Raw genomic sequence first — 21,142 nt, 5'->3', positions numbered from 1 at the left:
TTAGTCGAATACTTCATTACTGAAGGTCCGTGTCCCTGAAAGCCCTTCGTGGCTCTTTGTACCATTAGCTTCCATTTGCTTCGATTTTCGGCTTCTCTCAGGGCGTTCGCAACAGAGAGTCCAGTGAGTGCAGTTATCTAAACCAACCAACGGTTGGGTGGCCGGCTGGCGGGTCTTTTCCCTTCTACCTTGCCCACCACACTCAATCTTTCAAGGTTAACTGGTGGCCGCCGAGCAATGTGACCAAAGTAACCAAGAACCTTCTGGTAACAAATCGTCGCCAGTCTCGTTTCTATACGAAGTTGCTCGAGGACAGATTTGTTTGTTCTCTTGGCGGTCCATATTTTATTAAGCTGATACAATATGGCGGGATCGGATTAATTATTGTAAAGTTTGTCTCACTAAAGAAGTCCCGCCGACGCGGTGCTGCATGCGACAAAATATTGCCAGCGCTTCCTATAGAATTCTCCAAAAATCCCCTAGTTAGAAGACGGAGTGCTAGTGGCAGGTGGTAAATAAAATTGAACAATTCGCTATTTTATGTATTCATAAAAGAAAGAAAATACAGAATAAAAAAGAAGAATAAAATATAATTTTATTTATATTTTAACACCCATTGGTTTTATTCCAGACATACAACAGTCACTGCCTGAATCATAGTCATTCATATTACTTTCGTCATCCGACTCTGTTTCACTGTCGCTTGCTTTTGATATAATAATCCGATCCATTTTTTCATCCATTAACCCGTCATTCCTAAAATATTCATCCTCTAAATGTTCCGCATGTTGCACTGAACAAACCTATCTTCTGGAGTCGCGCATGTATTCGCGCGTCTCCCGTCAATAAAATTTTACAATTAAATTGTTTTAAATAAGTTTTTTTTTTCGGGTCCTGGTCAAAATTTTTCTCAGCCATGCGTCTTTGTACAAGACTCCATATTTTTTCAATTGGATTAAGATCGCAGTGACATGGTGGTAGTCTCAGAATTTCCTGGCTGTAGCTTTTTAAAAGTTCATCTACTGCATAAGTTGGTTGTCCTTTATTTTGTTTAATTAGATCAAACAATACGGCTTTCGTCAGGTCAGTTCAAAATGAACTTTTTACTGGTGGTAGGAAGGACCTCTTGTGAGTCCGCGCGGGTAGATACCACCGCCCCGCATATTTCTGCCGTGAAGCAGTAATGCGTTTTGGTCTGATAGGTAGGGCAGCCGTTGTAACTATACTGAGGTCTTAGAACTTATATCTCAAGGTGGGTGACGCATTTACGTTGTAGATGTCTATGGGCTCCAGTAACCACTTAACACCAGGTGGGTTGTGAACTCGTTCGCCCATCTAGGCAATAAAAAAAAAAGTTTTTTTTTTTTTATGCAATCACAATTGCATTTCACTTGTTAATGTGCCAATGTTTGCGCTTTGTTTGTTGTGCAGTGGTATGAGGCTTTGTCCATAACCACAAGTGACTTTTCAGGCAAATTTAGGATTACCTTTTCATTCATTCACTTTAGAAAATTACCGGAGTTCATATCGTCATGATAATGCTCGCAATGCTAACAGCCGCCTCTAATGGACGAACATCGCCAGACGTGCGGTTGCCTTGGAAGCACTGCTACCAACCCTACAGCTTTAACTGTAAATCTACAGTTTTTCGGAAATTCTCTTAGTTTTTACAGAAATCTACAGTTTTTTATGTAAGATGATAGCGCCATCTATTTTATTCGTCCGGACACTAAGTCAGCTTCAGTAAAACCAATTAATACTACTATCGAATACTACCATCAAACCGGAGGTAATGGTTAGGTGAGTTAATAGATGGCGTTAGTGGTCATTTCGATCGATGCTGTTTTACCGACATTCTGCTATTGGTTCTTTTACTTACTCGGGAATTGTTTTTAATGCCCTCCCTACAATGTATTCTATTTATTAGATACTATCATTAAATTATACAATATATAATATAAAGATAAGGGTGTAGATTTAGAGAGAGAGAGAGAGAGAGAGAGAGAGAGAGAGAGAGAGAGAGAGAGAGTATTCTTTATTGTACACCAAAAAACAAATAAACAGTGCGATACATTAAACACAAAAAAGTACAATTGTCGGTCTTATCGCTAAGAGCGATCTCTTCCAGACAACAATCGGGTGGACAAGAATCATTTGGAAACGAACTACGCGCGGTGTACCAATCCAGTGAAATACATAATATACATATATGTACACATACATATACACATAAATTTAATACACAATGTATTATAATATAATAATAATTATTACTTGTTGATTTACTGTTTTTAATTTGATATTTAGAGTTTTTTTGAAGCATAACTACAGTTTTGCTCTATGCTGGGGTTGGCAACCCTGCTTGGAAGCCAGTGGCGACGACAAGACGCAACCCTATCCATCGACAGCCATGACTACTCTGCCAAGAATGTCCGACTAGGAAGAAGTATTATTCAGTAGGAGTTCATTGTTCACCATGGGCAAGGATATTTTTCCTGGCACCGAAAACCGTGGTTATCACAGCATGAACGCTTCTATCGAACTAAAGAGCTATTGAGTCGACTATTATCAAAGCCGGCAATCTGACTTTTGGACAATGATTGGTAAATCAGAAAAACGAATTATTGACTTTGTATTCCATTGGCAGTCACAAAACTTTTCGGAACGACATCTTAGATAAATAACAGGTTAACTATTAACCTTTATTTAATGCAGGTTTTGAACCGTATTCTTTGAAGGAGACGATTATATTCAAATCAATCTGAATTGACATATCAATAACATTTTTTTGTCCAAATGCACAGATTGCCACCTTTGATAATAGACGACTCTATTGTCGGAGACTCTAGCTAGTACTACTACCCAATCTTACTGCTATTCAGTTCTCTAAGTGCTTTACCTACATGAAACACTTGGGTACATTACGACAGAGGCATAGACATAGACAGAATAATGGTACCCACCCGTTCAGGTCACACCAGAATCAGCACCAATCTTCATAGTATTTATATTACTTTGTCGCCGGCGTCGATTGTACAAAGGGGTAAGTTTAAAAATAAACACGAAACACGACCTTTAATTTCCTTATCCGAAAAAGCTCAACTAAGACGGTAGTTATCATCATCTTTGAATTTAGTTCCAAGGATTTGAAACTAATTAGGGATAAGTGAAAATCACAAAAGGCTAATTTTAATACCAGAGTAAGTTAATGCCTGATAATCGAAATTTATTAAATTTAATCATAATCTAAAATATAATAGACCAACACGTGTAACTGATAAATAATATTATTCTCTATCGACATTATAAAAATAATGGATAAAATTAAACACGGAAAAAGTTATCAAGTAAACTTTGATCAGAAGTTCAAGTTTATATGTCTATAAAGATAACGATGCCATGTGCCGCAGCCTACAGAGACTGTGTCATCGGATCTATTATAGGAGGCAGTCCATGGCGCAATTTAATGTTACCAAGTATTTGTCTACGTGAACAGTACGCGCTGATGGAGACGCTTATTTAATGTCTATTCAAAACCGTGTATGCAGTCATAGATTTGAGTATGAAGTTCGGGACAGTTGTTCAATCCTACCAGCTGAAACGATCGGGACCAATTAACACCTGCGTCAGCTGGAAAATGAAATACCCTCGAGCACGGCTCACCCGATCGGCGAAGACCGACCTTGACGCTCAGAATATGAGGCAACGGATTCATCAAGAGGCTAAACCACGCCTCCAGTACGGAGCGCTGATACTGAATCCTTTACGGTCGAATTTATTCTAGGCACAGGTTACCAGAAGCTCTAACATCTCGATTTTCAATAAGATTTAAGTTGCGTCACTATTTAAAAGATAATTTTATTTTGTAGCGATAATTGTCACTATTTCAGAAATGTTTCTTATCAATATTTTATAACAAAAACGCGAACTGATCTCATAGTTGAACGGGAAGGTCAAAATATGATCAAACATTTAGATAAAACAGCAATATAAAACATCGATGAACATGTCTTTATTAGTTACATTTACAATGGCTTTCAAAGTAAGTTGATTTTGAGTATTCAGTAATTTACGGTGTGTGTTATTAAAAGGAGAATCATTTACGATAGGACGTGTGATCCCACCGTACCTAGTCTCATGATTGTACCCGTTTCCGCCATGAAAAGGCCAAGTGTTTCAATTAAAAAAAAAACACAAACGTATTCCAATTTAATTGAAATAATTGTGAACTTAGCCATCTTATATTGTAAAACGGCTCTTCCGCATCTCAAACCAACACGCGTGACTTTTTCGCGGCAGAATTAAGCGGATAACACACCACCACATCCGCGCGGACTATCACCACGCTACCACCAGCGAAGCGGTTTCCCGAGGTGGTACGAATTACAACATGACTGTTGTCCTCAACTCCAACGTGTTCCTAATGTTTTAGAATTTTCTGCGGTTTTCGCGAGTCGCAGTAATAACCAAAAAAACTTTTACGAATCACTCTCCCATTCCTCATCATCATTTTACCGTAGTCCGTGAACACGAAAACGATGATGAAAGTAGTATTATCATTCATTAATTTTATTATGATAAGCGTGAGAGTTAGTTAAATTAATAAAAGTACCATATTAATTGCAAGATTCACCAATTTTCACAACGTTCTTGAACCTGTTAACATGATCTTAAATATTTTTCCAGATTGCTTGCCTAATATTGGCAGTAGCCATAGCAGTACAAGGTTGGTATAGTTTCTTTTATATATGGTTTTAAAATTTTATTTATTAACAATAGCATATTATTTGTGTTTACCACATATGACGAATGTGGGGTCACCAGATTTACTGAAAACATATTATCCATATTTATATAATTACTGGTGGTAGGACCTCTTGTGCGTCCGCGGGGGTGGGTACCACCGCCCTGCCTATTTCTGCCGTGAAGCAGTAATGCGTTTCGGTTTGAAGGGTGGGGCAGCCGTTGTAACTATACTTGAGACCTTAGAACTTATATCTCAAGGTGGGTGGCGCATTTACGTTGCGGATGTCTATGGGCTCCAGTAACCACTTAACTGTGTGTTAAGTGCTGTGAGCTCGTCCACCCATCTAAGCAATAAAAAAAAAAATAGTACGTGTTCTGTCCTTTATTTAATTAGGCTCCAATAAGTATACATTCCTAATAATACATTCATTACATTAACTGTTAGTCTCTCCGGGATTGAGTATGCATTACCTAGTCAGGTCATAAGTATTGTCACACAGTAAAAACTTTTCTTTTAGAATGCTGGCCACAAAAAAGTTTATTGAATTCGAATTTCGAATTGTTCATGAAAATAAAAATGTATAACTTTTAGAATTTTACTCATTTTTAAATATGGAGTGGACGCTTAAAGAAGACCGTGTTGCAGTTATTGCGTTGCATCGTTGCGGTTACGCGCCAATTAAAATTTTTAACATACTGAAAAATTTTAATATAGCCAAAAGATTCGTTTATCGTACCATCAAACGATACAATGAAGACTCTAGTGTAGATGACAGGTCAAGAAGTGGTCGCCCTCGGTCTGTTAGGACTCCAGCAGTGATAAAAGCTGTGAAGGCGCGAATTCAAAGAAATCTCAAACGTAAGCAGAAACTGTTGGCCCTTCAGATGGGGTTAAGCAGAACCACGGTGAAAAGGGTGTTAAATGAAGACTTAGGGCTTCGGGCATATCGAAGAAAAACAGGACATCGTTTGAATGCTCGTCTAATTGACCTGAGACTGAAGAGATGCCGCGCTTTGTTGAAGCGGTACGCGGGAAAAAATATCGGGAATTTTTTTTTTCGGATGAAAAAAAATTTACCGTAGAAGAGAGCTACAACAAACAAAATGATAAGGTGTACGCACACAGTAGTGAAGAAGCGAGCAACTGTATTCCGCGTGTCCAACGAGGTCATTTTCCATCCTCGCTCATGGTATGGTTGGGAGTTTCTTATTGGGGCTTAACAGAGGTACATTTTTGTGAGAAAGGTGTAAAAACGAATGCAGTTGTGTATCAAAATACAGTCCTGACGAACCTTGTGGAACCTGTTTCTCATACCATGTTCAATAACAGGCACTGGGTATTCCAACAAGATTCGGCGCCAGCTCATAGAGCGAAGAGCACACAAGACTGGCTGGCGGCGCGTGAAATCGACTTCATCCGGCACGAAGACTGGCCCTCCTCCAGTCCAGATTTGAATCCGTTAGATTACAAGATATGGCAACACTTGGAGGAAAAGGCGTGCTCAAAGCCTCATCCCAATTTGGAGTCACTCAAGACATCCTTGATTAAGGCAGCCGCCGATATTGACATGGACCTCGTTCGTGCTGCGATAGACGACTGGCCGCGCAGATTGAAGGCCTGTATTCAAAATCGCGAAGGTCATTTTGAATAAACTTTAGTGTCATAAGAATCTATGTTTTTTTAAGTTCATTTTGGTATATGAATGGTTACATAATGAATAAACTTGTTTCAATTATTTTACATTAAACATGTGACAGAATTTATGACCTGACTAGGTATAGTATAATACAACTGTGTTCAAAATTTCTCTTACATCATTTTGATACGCGAACTCATTAAATCATTAACAGGAAATTAGCTGTCATTTGTATCGCTTCGTCGTTCGTAGCAAAAATTCTCGTGATGTACAACGTACTCTTTTATTTTAGTGTGATGATTTTTACGATTTTAATATCTCCATAAGATTGCACTGCTCATTCTTGAAATGTTTTTGAAAGTGAAGCACCTCGTTTGAGCCCCGTAAAGCGTTGGTACGTTAAATTTAATAGCAGTCATCTTTCGCTCTCCTAACTACGATCACCGGGGATAATGTGGCTACTATAAGGCGATTAGTTGAATAAAATTGACGCATCACCTACGAAGAGATTGGAGGTCATTTAGAAATTGGTACCTCTTCTTCATTTTTCCTTCACTGCTGAATATCGCGACCACATGTGACTTTCATCCATAGGCTTCGGTCATGGGTGGCATGGACCCCGTGATTATAAACTACCACCAACCGCTTTTCTAACCAGATTTGACCATATGGCTGGTGTTCTGCCCAGGGAGCGCTTGCCCTCTATGCGACCTAAAATTATGAGCTTCTCTAATTCATGTCTGAGAGACCACATTATGTGTCCGAAGGAGCTCATAACACGCGCTTGGCAGATAGCAAAGAGCCTTTTTTAGCTCTGTTTTAAAGTTTGGTACATGGCAATTAAAAAAAAAACATCAAGCTATATATATACACAACAGAACAATAGCTTACAACATGGATTCATTATGAACTAATTTCAGAACACAAAGGGATTTGGGTTGTTCAATAGATGATAATAAAAAATGAGTGGCACATAAGCGTTAACCTTGAGTTTTTAGATGAAAACAATACTGTAAAGAAGTAATGCCAATGCTTTCCTATACACGGCGAACAATAGAAAGTCATGTTTGGCTATTAATAATAACAATATGCAATCAGTGATCCCTGATGCTACACAAAATTTAAGAATTTGTCAGCGCTTACCATTTCTGGGGTCAGAATGTCCTTGATATTTCAATTAGTATCATATAATTATGTATGTCACCAATGATCTTGTTAAAATTTCATAAGGAAACTTTGTAGGTAATGTAAACAAAAAATCCAATGAATCTTAAATTTAGGAGTCTTGTCAAAATTACCATGTACCCCACTTTATTCGCATACCATTTACTTTGGTCTTTATAGAATGAAAAGAAATTATAAACTTTTATAAGAAAATCGTCATAGAATTTTTGTACCGAAAATGGGCCTACAAAGCGCTTCCTTCAAATATTTTTAAATCGTCACATATCAATGCAACTCTGCTATTCTAACACAAAATTTGATGTGCGTGTTTCAGGCTTACCTCATCTTGGACTCGGTTTAAATATCGGCGCTGGTCTTGGTCTTGGTGGACATGGACACGGACATAAGCACGGCGACGCTGGACTAGGACTAGGTATTGGTGCTGGAATTCTTGGACATGGACATGGAAATGGAGACGGTGACGCTGGACTAGGACTAGGTATTGGTGCTGGAATTCATGGACATGGAAATGAAGACGATGACGGTGGACTGGGACTAGGTGTTGGTGCTGGAATTCATGGACATGGCCATGGAAATGGAGACGGTGACGCTGGACTGGGACTAGGTGTTGGTGCTGGAATTCATGGACATGGACATGGAAATGGAGACAGTGATGCTGGACTGGGACTAGGTGTTGGTGCTGGTATTCATGGACATGGACATGGAAACGGAAACGGCGACGCTGGACTAGGACTAGGTGTTGGTGCTGGAATCCATGGACGACATGGATATGGAAATCGAGACGGTGACGCTGGACTAGGACTAGGTATTGGTGCTGGAATTCATGGACATGGACATGGATATGGACATGGTGACGCTGGACTAGGACTAGGTGTTGGTGCTGGAATTCATGGACATGGAAATGGAGACGGTGACGCTGGACTAGGAGTTGGTGCTGGTGTTGGAGCTTATGGACACGGACATGGAAATGGAGACGGTAACGCTGGACTAGCAGTTGGTGCTGGAATTCATGGACATGGAAATGGAAACGGTAACGCTGAACTAGGAGTTGGTGCTGGTGTTGGAGTTCATGGACATGGACACGGAAATGGAGACAATGACGCGGGGTTAGGAGTCGGTGCTGGTATTGGAGTTCATGGACATGGGCATGAAAATGGAGACGGTGACGCTGGACTAGGAGTCGGTGCTGGTGTCGGAGTTCATGGACATGGGCATGGAAATGGAGACGGAGACGCTGGTCTAGGAGTCGGTGCTGGTGTCAGAGTTCATGGACATGGGCATGGAAATGGGGACGGTGACGCGGGACTAGGAGTCGGTGCTGGTGTCGGAGTTCATGGACATAGACATGGAAATGGAGACAATGACGCGGGACTAGGAGTCGGAGCTGGTGTTGGAGTTCAAGGACATGGGCATGGAAATGGAGACGGAGACGCTGGTCTAGGAGTCGGTGCTGGTGTCAGAGTTCATGGACATGGGCATGGAAATGGGGACGGTGACGCGGGACTAGGAGTTGGTGCTGGTGTTGGAGTTCATAGACATGGACACGGAAATGGAGACGATGCCGCTGGACTAGGAGTTGGTGCTGGTGTTGGAGCTTATGGACATGGACATGGAAATGGAGACGGTAACGCTGAGCTAGGAGTTGGTGCTGGTGTTGGAGTTCATGGACATGGACACGGAAATGGAGACGATGACGCTGGACTAGGAGTTGGTGCTGGTGTTGAAGCTTATGGACATGGACATGGAAATGGAGACGGTAACGCTGAGCTAGGAGTTGGTGCTGGTGTTGGAGTTCATGGACATGGACATGGAAATGGAGACGGTGACGCTGGACTAGGAGTTGGTGCTGGTGTTGGAGTTCATGGACATGGACACGGAAATGGAAACGATGACGCTGGACTAGGAGTTGGTGCTGGTGTTGGAGCTTATGGACATGGACATGGAAATGGAGACGGTAACGCTAAGCTAGGAGTTGGTGCTGGTGTTGGAGTTCATGGAAATGGACATGGAAATGGAGACGGTAACGCTGGACTAGGAGTTGGTGCTGGTGTTGGAGCTCATGGACATGGACACGGAAATGGAGATGGTGACGCTGGACTAGGAGTTGGTGCTGGTGTTGGAGCTTATGGACATGGACATGGAAATGGAGACGGTAACGCTGAGCTAGGAGTTGGTGCTGGTGTTGGAGTTCATGGACATGGGCATGGAAATGGAGACGATGACGCTGGACTAGGAGTTGGTGCTGGTATTGGAGTTCATGGACATGGGCGTGAAAATGGAAACGGTGACGCTGGACTAGGAGTTGGTGCTGGTGTTGGAGTGCATGGACATGGACATGGAAATGGAGACGGTGGCGCTGGACTAGGACTAGGTATTGGTGCCGGAATTCACGGACATGGCCATGGACATGGAGACAATGACGCGGGACTAGGACTCGGTGTTGGTGTTGGAGGTTATGGCCATGGTAACGGATACGGAAATGGTGACGCTGGCCTAGGACTCGGTGTTGGTGTTGGAGCTCATGGCCATGGTAACGGATACGGACATGGTGACGCAGGGCTAGGACTCGGTATCAGTGCCGGATCTCACGGACATGGTTACGGCCATGGTTATCACGATTTCGGACTCGGAGGTGGAGCCAATGTTGGCACTGGATTATACGGACGTGGTAGCACTGACGGCTACCGTCATGATGGAGCTAAGCTAGGTCTAGGAATAGGCGTCGGAGGTGGAGCAGGCGCTGGTTTATCTGACTTTGGATTTGGTGCCTTTAGCGGCTTAGGCAGACGCCACGATTATGGATACGACAGATATGGCAATAACGGCTATGGAAACTATGGTTACCGAGACTCTGGTCACGGCAATTACCCTGGCTATAATATAATCCACAACACAATTTAAATAGTGAATATACATTATTATTAATAAATTATATCTAATTCTTTAATTTTTTCATGGCCATCAGCTAACCTTTGACCTTTGTATGAAATTATTCAAGACGATCCGAACGTCACAGAATCCTTATGCTTCAAAAATACATCAATATTCTATATTAGTGTAGAGTGTGTTGGTGCTTCCCGCTGGAGGTTGATGCTTCGTGCTTCTAAAGGTTTAACCCGTGATACCCGAAAAAGCTTATGATAGTTAAAAAGCAACTGGGTTTTGACAGCGATTCCCCATTCCACGTTGCTACGTAATAGCATTTTTTTTTATTATTTATGAGAGCCATACACCTTTTAGGTTAAGTCGGCTATTATATAAACAAAACAAAAAAAAAACATATTTAAATACAGTGAAACATAAATCTTAAAGAAAAACACTTAAAATAACTATATCGCTTAATTTACATCTTTCAAGAAAGAACAAACTAAAAAACTCATAACACTATCACATTTAAAACCTGATACAAAAATATTATGCAAAAAAAGAACAATTCATACCTTTTTTTTTTTTTTTTTTCGGGTAGAGGGCCGAACCTCCTACGAGGTCCCCGCGCAAAAGGGGCGCGCGGGGTATGTGAGACTCAACGATCTGCATGGTGTTGTGAGCAGACCGCGGGCCCAAGGATTTTAGAGCCCACCCACTAAACGACTCCTCTGCACTCTTACACCCGACGTCCGATCCCCTCCGAGGTCAGAACCCAGATGAGGTAGGGGGGCTACCGCGGTCAACACTACAACCAGACGGCGCGGCTCACCCCAAGGACGCCCAGCCGACGGAGCCTTCGAGGCGAATCGAAGGCTCTGAAACGTCGGCCGTCTCGGTACGGCAGCCCGTCGGGCCGCCCAGACGGTGCCGCTGGTGTCCCGGAATACCCCGCTGGACCAGAACCAGCCTGCCGGGTCGGGACGCGATACACCGTCGACCGGTCGCTCTATTCACTCCACGGCAGCGCGCTAGAGTGCTGGTAGCGCGCCGCGCGGCCTCACCCCCTCAGGTCGCCCCTTGACCTTCACCGGGGGGAGGCCGCCACCTACAGGGGCCGGGACGTACGGGCGTATTCCCGCCTCCGGCCCCCGGCTCGACGGCGACGGATCGGTGCGGAAAGGGAAGAGCTCTCCCTCTCTCGCTCCGCCGCCTCCTTCTGCGAGATGGTGGACTCGCAGAAGTCGAGCATCGCCTTCCAGGACGCGTCGCTGCCGAGCATCGTAGCCACGACGCGCGGCAGCGAGAGGTCCTCTCCAATGACCGCGACGAGGGCGGCGCGTTGCTCGTCGAATCCAGAGCAACGCGCCAATGTATGTTCCGCTGTGTCTTCCTCGTCGCGGTCCGCGCAGTGGTGGCACTGCGCCGTCGGTTCCCTTCCGGCTATCTTAAAGAGGTACCGGCCAAAACACCCATGGCCGGTCAACATCTGCGTCAGCCGGAAGGTGAGGCATCCGCGGTCGCGGCCCACCCAGTCCGCGAGGACCGGACGGACCGCCTCGACGGTACGGAGGCCGGCCGACGGGTCCGCCAAGCGGCGAGACCACGCCTCCAGCACGGACCGCCGAGATTGGAGCCTCCGCGCTCGAACTACTCCTTCGCCGGGGCGCCCTTCCCCCCTAGAGCGAAGGTCGCTACGCCACCGGTAATCGGCAGCGAGCGCCTCCGCCTCCAGGTCCCAGGGTGGTGCCCCGGCGAGCAAGCACGCCGCCTCGAAGGAGACGGTGCGGTATCCTCGGATCGCCCTGACCGCGATCGCGCGCTGCGGACGTCGCAGCGCGGCGACGTTCTGGCGGGTCAGGGCGTGGCACCATACGGGCGCGCCGTATAGTGCCATCGACCGCATCACCCCCATGTAGAGGCGGCGCGCCACCTGATCGGGACCCCCGACGTTTGGAAGGAGCCGGCTCAAAGAGCCGGCCGTTGCCATCAGCCGAGGGCCCAACTTCTCAAAGTGAGCGCGGAAGTTCCACCGACCGTCCAGTTCGAGGCCGAGGTACCGAAGACCGGTCACCCCGATCCCGACGCGGACGCCTCCGATCACGAGGTGGGCACCCACAGGCGGCGCTCGTCCCGGCCCGTGAAAGAGCAGGGCCTGGGTTTTGTCGAGCGCCACCTCGAGCCCCAACCGTCGGATCCTGGTGACGACGTGTGCCACGCCTGCGCAGGCAGACTCCCGGTAGTCCCTCCCCGGAGCTACGACCAACGTGTCGTCAGCGTAACAAATTACGCTGAGCCCGGGGAGGGGTCCCCGAATGACGCCCCGCAGGACCCAGTCGTAGCCGATGTTCCACAGCAGGGGGCCCAGGACGGACCCCTGCGGAACACCGCGCTCGACGGGGAAGCGGTACATCGCCCCACCGTGTCCGATGCACTGGATCGACCTGCCCTCGAGGTAAGAGCCGATCAGTCGGCGGAGGTATGCGGGGACGCCGTGATACTCCAGCGCCCCCGCGATCACCGACCAGGGCAGGGTGTTGAAGGCGTTCCTTACATCTAAGGATAACGCCATCGCCACCCCGCCCCGGGATACGGCTTCGTCGGAGAGGGCCCTCACGCGCAGAATCGCGTCGATCGTAGAGCGGCCCTCCCTGAAGCCGTATTGCTCCGCCGAAAGATCGGGACCCGTCTCGGTCAGGTGCCGGACGATGCGGGCCGCGACGATTCTCTCGAGCATCTTGCCCGCTTCGTCCAGCAACACGATGGGGCGATAGCCCGCGGGTGAGTCCGCGGGGCGCCCGTCCTTCCGCAGAAGGACCAGTCTGCCCGTCTTCCATTTCGACGGGAACCGTCCCGACTCGAGGCACGCTTCGAAAAGCCCCCCGAGCCGGTCCCCTAGGGCCTCGAAGGCCAAGCTCCAGACCCGGCCGTGAACGCCGTCAGGGCCGAGGGCCGCGTCCTTCGCTCTCATTCTGGACACGGCCGCATGGATCTCCGCCCCCGTGATAGGGGGAGGGGGCTCCTCGGCAGCGGGAACGCTGGGGCGACGCGGAGGCGTGCCCCACGTGGCGTCCATCTGGGGGGGCTCAAAGTCCCCCCCCGCTGCCGGCGGGAACAGTGCCGCAACAATTTCCCGCAGCTGCCGAGGCTGGAGCCGCTCGGTCACCGGGAGCGCCCACGGTTGCAGTTTCCTGCGAACCATCTTGTATGGGCGCGCCCAGGGATCTTCGTCGAGCGACTCCAGGAGAGTCTTCATGCTCTGCTTCTTGGCCTCGCCAATGGCCAGCTGCAGCGCCGTCTGCTTTTGACGACAGTCAGCGTGCAGCTGGGCCGCCGTCTCCGCGAACGCAGCGTCGCGACGACGGCGGCGGCGGTGGCGTGCGCTCCGGCGGCGCGCCCTCACGCACTCCTCGCGGAGTCTTGCGATCTCGGGCGACCACCAGAACGCACCCCCACGTGGTGCTCGGGGGCCGACCCGGGGCATGGCGGCATTGCAAATGTTTGCCATGGTGCCCCGGAACCAGTCGACCTCCGCATCCACGTCCGCGAGCCGCGCGGGTTTTGGCGCCCACGCAGCAACAGCGGCCGCCTCCATCAGCAACTCCTTGTTCATCCGTTTCAAGGCCCACCTGGGGAACGAACGGGGCGCACCTTGCGGGAGCTCCTCCTCGCCGCGGGCGCCCGCGGCTGACGACGACAAGGAGGAGGCGGAGAGCTCGAATCGGACGTATCTGTGGTCCGAGAGCGTCTCCGCCCCCTCGAGTACGCGCCAGCCGCGGGTGCGGCGCACGGCGGACGGGGACGCGAACGTAACGTCCACGTGAGATTCCCCGTTCCACCGCACGCAAGTCGCGACCGTACCTCTGTTTAGAAGACAGAGGCCGGTCACGATCGCCCACTCCGAAAGGGCCTCGCCTCGCGAATCCGTGCGGGGGGAGCCCCAAACCGTACACTTGGCATTGAGGTCCCCCGCGACGATGACAGGGCGGGACCCGAGGCGGTGTAAAAGCGCCTCGAGCCCGCCCAGAAACCGCTCGAACTCGGCGAGGCTCCTGTTCGGAGAAAAGTACGCCCCGATCACGACGGTCCCGTCGATCCTAGCCGCGACGTACCCGGGTCCCCTGGCCACCATATCCAAGGGGGGTAACGCCGCGGACTGTCGTAATATAATGGCCACGGAGCCGTCGACGTCCCCTATCCAGCAGTCCTGGTCGGTGGGGACGAAATACGGCTCCGCGGCGACAGCGACGTCGATTGACCACTCCGCCATGGTGTGGACGAGGAGATCCTGTGCCCTGGCGGAGTGGTTCAAATTGCACTGGAGGAAGCGGTGGACGCAACCCATTACGGGGCTACGTCCATCGCTCCCTCGTCTGTCCCGCCCTGCGGCTCGTCTGGTGCCGCGGCGGGAACTGACTCGCCGGCTGCCCTTATTGCAGCCGGCCTCTCCTTCTTTTTATTTTTCTTGCCGCCCCTCCTCGTTTTGGTAGAGGAGGGGGCGGACTTACACGCCGGGCCCCCGACCCGGTGGTCGGCCTTCCTTTTGGCCGCGTCGCACAAGACGCAGTGCGGCGCGGCTGTGGTGCAGGAGGCTGCCTTGTGCCCCGGTTGGCCGCAGCGGAAACACAAGCCGCTGCGGTCCACGGTCGAGGGGCACTTGGCGAGGCCGTGGCCGGTGCCGAAGCACCGAAGACAGCGCCACGGCCTGGCATCCTGCAGCTGCACGTGGGCCACTACCCAGCCCACGCGCAGCCTTCCTGGGCTGTCGGAAGGCCGCCCCTGTGGAGGGGTGGCCAGGAGGGTCGCCGTTGCAATGGGGCAACGCGCCCACGCCGTCCGGGTTCCCGAATATGTTTCCCGGAGTTCCCCGACTTTGACGTCGGCGAGGGCGCAGTTGCCCTGCGACGCGATGGCCGCGGCGACCTCCTCCTTCGTGGCGCACTCGTCGAGGCCCGTGATTTTGACTTCACCCATCTTCACGGGCCGCGCGATGCGCACCATCTCGGGGTCCGGCAGAATTTCTCGAAGCCGGGCCGCCAATTTTTCGGCCGCGGCGTTCGTGTTTTCGCCGGGGCACTCCAAAAGACGAGCCCCGTTGGCCGTCTGCCGGACCTTGACGCCACCCTCCACGCCGAGGGCGTCCACATTTACGCCACCGCGCGCCTGGGTCATCACGTCGTGGTACGTGATGCCCTTTTCTTTGGCGGCCGGCAGCAGCTCCAATACAACTGCAGCCGACCGCGGGGCGCGCGGCTTTCTGCGTGCTCCTCCTCTTCCTTTTTGGCCCCTCGGCTCCGCTCGACCCTCTTGGCGGGGAGCGGTGGCCGCAGGGGCGGGCTTGGGACGCGGCGCAGCAGGCGCCGCCACTTTCTTAGGCCCACGCCGCACTACCGTCGTCCAGGCCTCTTCCATATTCGCCGGGGCAGGGGGCAGTGGGCGGGGCTGTGGGGTCGGGGCCGGTTTTGCGGCGTTGATGCCCCTCTTCTTCTTAGTCCGGCTCCTGCCAGGCCCCGCCTTCGCAGGCTGGGACGGGGCCGGAGCAGACGCCGTTGTCTTCGGAGGGGCGGACGTTGTTGCCCTCGCAGCAGCAGTCGCGGCGGGGCGTGCCGCAGGAGTTACGCCCATTTTGGTTTTGGGGCCGCCATATGTTTTGGTGGCCCTTGATACCGCGTTAGAGGTGGTGGTCGTCTTCACGATCCTGCGGGGTGCCGGTGTTGGGGCTTCTCCCTTTCTCTCGTGAGCGAGGGGCGGTCTCGCGCGCTCCACGTTGGAGCTGCGTGCCTCCTGTATTAGGAGCCGCCGCCTCAACTCCTCGGCCTCATTGGCCTCTTCTGTTTCGAGCGGAGCAGATGCAGGGGCCGAGTTGCACTGCTTCTCGACTAAGTCGTTCACGAGCGTGCGCATCTCAGCCATGTCGACCTTCATCTGCCCGTTCTCCTGCCGAAGGCGATCGTTTTCGGCACTCATTTGGGCCAGTCGGGCGTGCAGCAGGTCCACTGTTTCCCGTAGACCCACCGTTTCATCGTTGGTGGTGCGGCTTACCGCATTCGCCATTTGCTCCTCCAGGGAAGAGGTAGCCGATTTTAGGGCCCGCACGCAGTCGCCCTTTAGGCCCTTGGCCGATTTCTTAACTACCGCAGCCACTAATTTCTGGCCGATTCCTCGACCGCACGGAGGGATTCTCCTCCCGCGGAGCGGGAGGTACCCTCCTGGGGTAATAACTTTTTAACAAGTGCCATTATTCATTATTTTCCTTTTTTATTAACCAGGGGTCGGTCCCCTGGGGTCTGGTTGGTACCCTCGGGACTGGACTCCCTCCAGCCATTCATCCCATCGCCGGGCACCAGAGCTTAGGGTTGGGGCATTTTTTAAAGAGGTTTACGTCCTCGCGGCCCCGTGCCTCGCGGCAGCGGCCCCCGTCCCCCACGCGGTGAGGATTACGGGTTGGCCGGCGGCCCGCCGAGTGCAACGAGCAACACGGCAGACCACCGCCCGACGCTCAAAAGAGCAGCAACGACGAAGCCACGCCGGTATACCGGTACTCCCCTCTGGAGGGCGTGCCCCTGTAGCCGAAGCCGGGGACATGGCGACCAGCGGCCGGAAGATGCGTAAGCAACGCCGGCTCACTTCTCCATCAAAGGGCAGGCCAAAAGTGGCCCACCACCACCCGTGGGTTACGTCCGAAACGGGTCGGACGTGACCCGAAGAAAAAAGAAAAAGGGGGAAGAAAGGGGAAAAGAGAGGGAGCCCGAGCGTCTCCAGGAGGAGCACCCTTCAGCGAGTGAAGGGCGTGGAGAGCCCGCAACTCCCCCTGCTGGTTTTGGTCCGCGTCATCCGATCTCTTTCGTTGCAAAGCCTAACTAGGCTATCCTACACCTACACCTAACCTACCTCCCTAACACCTAAGAATCCTTGCAACGAAAAAGATCGGACGATACCCCTGGGAGTGGGACTGTTCCCAGAGGATCCCATTATCCGCCACCTACGGACGCGCCCGGTGGAAGTCCAGCAAAACTCCCCCACAGACGGAGCCCCCGGCCACGCAGAGTGCGCGCCGGGGGGCCCGCCCAGGTCCCTCGGGGAACAATTCATACCTTTTTTTTTTGTTTTTTGTTTTTTTTTTTTTTTGATTGTGTGATTGAAAGTTTACTGGTGGCCCGAAGGCCTTTCCAGTTTCACCAGGACAGGTGGGCGAGCAAAGGCTCAGCCAAGAGGGGTGGGATTTGCTAACAACTGCCCGAGCGCCTCCGAAGGAGACCTAACAACTCAAGAGCAATTGTTTCGCGAATGAATCTACTACCGGATCGGAATCGCGACCCGCTGAGAAGATCCGGCGAGAAACTCAGCGGGCTGATGCATGGGTTAGGTTGCACGTCGACCTCTTTGTCGAGTTCGACGAGTACGGTTACCGGGGTCCCTAAGCCTGCCCCTAGTATTAGAGCTGAAGGCATCTAATGCAAAGGTTATTGGATCTGATGGATCCGTAAGGACGTGTCTAGGGCGTCGACGGTGACTGGCTCCTGCATGATCAGGATTCGGGGAGTAGTCAGCGGCGGCAACGATAAGGCGATTATCATGACGCATAGCCTTATCGAAGTATCGTTCCGACGCTGACTTCATGTATTTCCGAATTGATTCGAGGCCCAGGTCGTCGTGTAGGTCAACGTTCCTCACGAACCACGGAGCCCCGACAGCTAACCTGCAAAAGCGGGATTGTAGGGATTGGAGGGTGTCTATGTGTGTGCGGGCCGCGTGAGCGAACACCACACTCGCGTAAGTCATGACGGGCCTTATGCAAGTTTTGTAAAGTGTCACCTTGTTCCGAAGGGACATTTTACTCCGCTTACAGATCATGGGGTAGAGTCTACCGAGAATAAACGCGGCACGGTCACGGACTGATTTTATATGCGGGCGGAATGTCATCGATGCATCCAGAGTAACGCCCAGGTACTTGACCTTCCTGGCCCAGGGTATGGGTTGTCTAAAGAGAGTAATCGGGGGTGTGAGATTCCTCCTCCTAATCCGGGAGGAAATCCGTGTGGAGCTTCCCCTCTGAAATAGCACCGCAGTACTTTTCGCTGGGTTGATGTCTATGCGCCATTTTCGGAACCACTGTCCTAGGGCTAGGGCTGCGCTCTGAAGCTTCTTCGCGATTAGGGACTTATTTCTACTAGAATAGTAAACAGTCGTGTCGTCGGCGAATAAAGCTAAATGGGTCGGCGGCGACCGGGGAATATCGTTGACGAATAAGCTAAATAGGAGGGGTGAGAGGACAGAGCCTTGCGGGACTCCAGCTGTGAGAGGTCGTGGGGAGGAGCGGGTTCCCTCGACTCGATATCGAAAAGAGCGGTTCGACAAGAAGTCCCGTTTGATGAGCACGAGACTATCCGGCACGCCCATGTTGAATAGTTTGAAAATCAAACCATTGTGCCAGACTTTGTCGAACGCTTTTGCGACGTCGAAGAAGAGAGCTCCCGTATATAACGGTTTTGGTCGATTAAGCCCCACAAGAATGTGCTCCGTGAGGCGGTGCACCTGTTGAACGCATGAGTGATTTGTACGGAATCCGAATTGTTCATCGATAAGAATGCCCTTGGATGAGACGAAGTCTCTGAGGCGTTTGTAGAGCAGACGCTCATACAGTTTGCCTAGAGACATGAGGAGGCTAATCGGGCGGTAGCTCGTCGGATGATTTTTTGGTTTACCGGGTTTATGTATGCCGATAACGTCCGCTTCTTTCCACACCGCGGGAAAGATACAGTTCGCCATAGCGGCATTGAAAATAGATGCCAACATCACGATGAGTTGGACGGGTAGAAGTTTAATAACGCGGTTAGATATACAGTCGGAACCGGGAGCCTTGCGAGGACGTAGGTCTTTGATCAAGTCTTTAACTTCTATCGGAGTGACGGGTGGTAACGCATCCGATGGTGGCAAGGAGGCTCTGCGTTCTACCTCACTGTCTACTAATTCTACATGAACAGGGTCCACGGATTGAGTGCTGGGCGTGCACTGGGTTTGCAATGTATCGGCCAGCAGCTCTGCTTTTTCGTCATCATCGAACGCCGCGAGTCGGCCTGAGGGGCCTACGAGGGGGGGCATAGTTACTACCGTATCCGATTTGAGAGTACGAGCTAAGCGGTAGTAAGACCTTTGGGAGGGCGCGAGTCCTTCTAAGAAATCAGACCATCTGGCATCTCGGACTTCGGCGATGCGAGACTTTACGTCGCGTTGTAGGGCACGCATTCGAATACGATTTTCCGCGGTAGGATACCTGTCGTAGGCGCGTATCGAGGCGTTCTTAGCTCTAAGGAGTTCCCTAATATCGTCGGACAATTTGAAGCGGTGAAGGAAGTCCTCCGCTACAACTTGTTTCGATGACCTATCTAATGTCGAGGTGATGTGTGACGTTAAGATGTCTATGGCTTCAGCGGTATCCTGAGGAGACGGGATAGAGTCCGGGCTAAACGGGAGCGATGGTGGATCAGATTCAGCCAGGCTGATGCCCAGCGTGTGCCAATCCACCACAGTCCTCGTGACGGGAACGGAATCGGGAGCGCGACCGAGCTTCATAACGACGGGACGGTGGTCTGAATCTAACTCTGAAACTACTTCGATCGAGTGTAAGCGCAGAGTTACGTTTTTTAATAACGCTATGTCGAGTATATCCGGGCGATGCGCGATATTTAGCGGGTAGTGAGTCGGGGTTAGCGGAGCGACGATATCGAAGGCGAGATCATCGACTAACGCGTCAAGCCGCCTGCCATTCGGGGTTGTGGTGTGTGAGTTCCACCTTATGTGTTTACAATTTAGGTCGCCCGCCAGAATGACAGAGCTCCCCATACCGAGCAGCGCCTCGATATCACTGCTTAGAACGATCTTATCCGGTGGAAGATAAACGGACGCGATAACGATCGGCGCGTGTCCCGTCAGTGAGATTCGGCACACTGATGCTTCGATATTAGCGAGAGGATCGAGCGGGACGCAATGCAGGGCTCTTCTATAGTAAATGACGGTACCACCACCACGGGCAGAGAGCCTGTCGTTCCTGACCATGTTATAGTTCGCGATTTTAGGGTCACGGCGCGCGGGCTTAAGTAGGGTCTCCTGCACTAAAAAGATATCAATTTGGTGGTCACGCAAAAAGTCAGAAACCTGATCACGTTGATTTGCGAGACCGTAAGCGTTAAAAAATCCTATCGTTACGGATAGGGGCTTTATTCTACTTATATACGCCATTGATTACCGGCGGAGTGAGGGGAGGACGTACGTATTTAATGACGCGTATACGTCGGCGTATTCCTGCACAACGGCGATAAAGTGTTGTGCAGTGGAGGCAGCGCGAATGGCGTCGCCCAAAGCGTTAACGCGCTCAAAGTTGATCGACTGAAAGAAGTCGATCGCTAAAGCGAGATTGTCGGACGCGGTCGGAGGGCAAGTCGCAGGAGAGGGACGAGTCACGGGGGCGGGACGAATCGCGGAGGAGGGAGTTGTAGCCGTGTTCGTGTACGGCAGCGGTTTTGCCCAGGCCGAGACACTGGGCACCGCCGCCGGAACGAACGCTGGCTTAGCCTGCGACGCAGAGAGTGCCGAGGCTTTGATGTCTGGGCCGGAAGCTCGGAGGCGGTTTTGGCGGGCGACGCGGCGATTTATTTTAGGGGCTCGGGGGCAACCACGGTAATTCGCGGGGTGACCCTGTGTTCGACACA

The 21,142-nt window shown here is 50.8% G+C and overlaps 1 protein-coding gene across 2 annotated transcripts; it reads left to right on the top strand.

The window, feature by feature from the left end:
• The first annotated feature begins 3,936 nt into the window (after positions 1–3,936).
• Positions 3,937–10,510, top strand: LOC114247220 (uncharacterized). Of its 2 annotated transcripts, XM_089733441.1 has the most exons (4): positions 3,937–4,042; positions 4,687–4,726; positions 7,882–8,373; positions 8,440–10,510. In XM_089733441.1, the coding sequence occupies exons 1-4, from the start codon at positions 4,001–4,003 to the stop codon at positions 10,467–10,469; spliced, it is 2,604 nt and encodes an 867-aa protein (XP_089589567.1). In that variant the 5' UTR covers positions 3,937–4,000; the 3' UTR covers positions 10,470–10,510. The 2 variants fall into 2 exon arrangements, with proteins under 2 accessions (XP_089589567.1, XP_089589566.1); XM_089733440.1 differs by having other exon boundaries at positions 7,882–10,510.
• Positions 10,511–21,142: the final 10,632 nt, after the last annotated feature.

The sequence above is a fragment of the Bombyx mandarina genome, chromosome 15 (assembly GCF_030267445.1).
Source record: "Bombyx mandarina strain Sakado chromosome 15, ASM3026744v2".
NCBI classification, from domain to species: domain Eukaryota; kingdom Metazoa; phylum Arthropoda; class Insecta; order Lepidoptera; family Bombycidae; genus Bombyx; species Bombyx mandarina.
The sequence above is the reverse complement of the archived record's forward strand: the minus strand, read 5'-3'. Positions and strand labels throughout refer to the sequence as shown.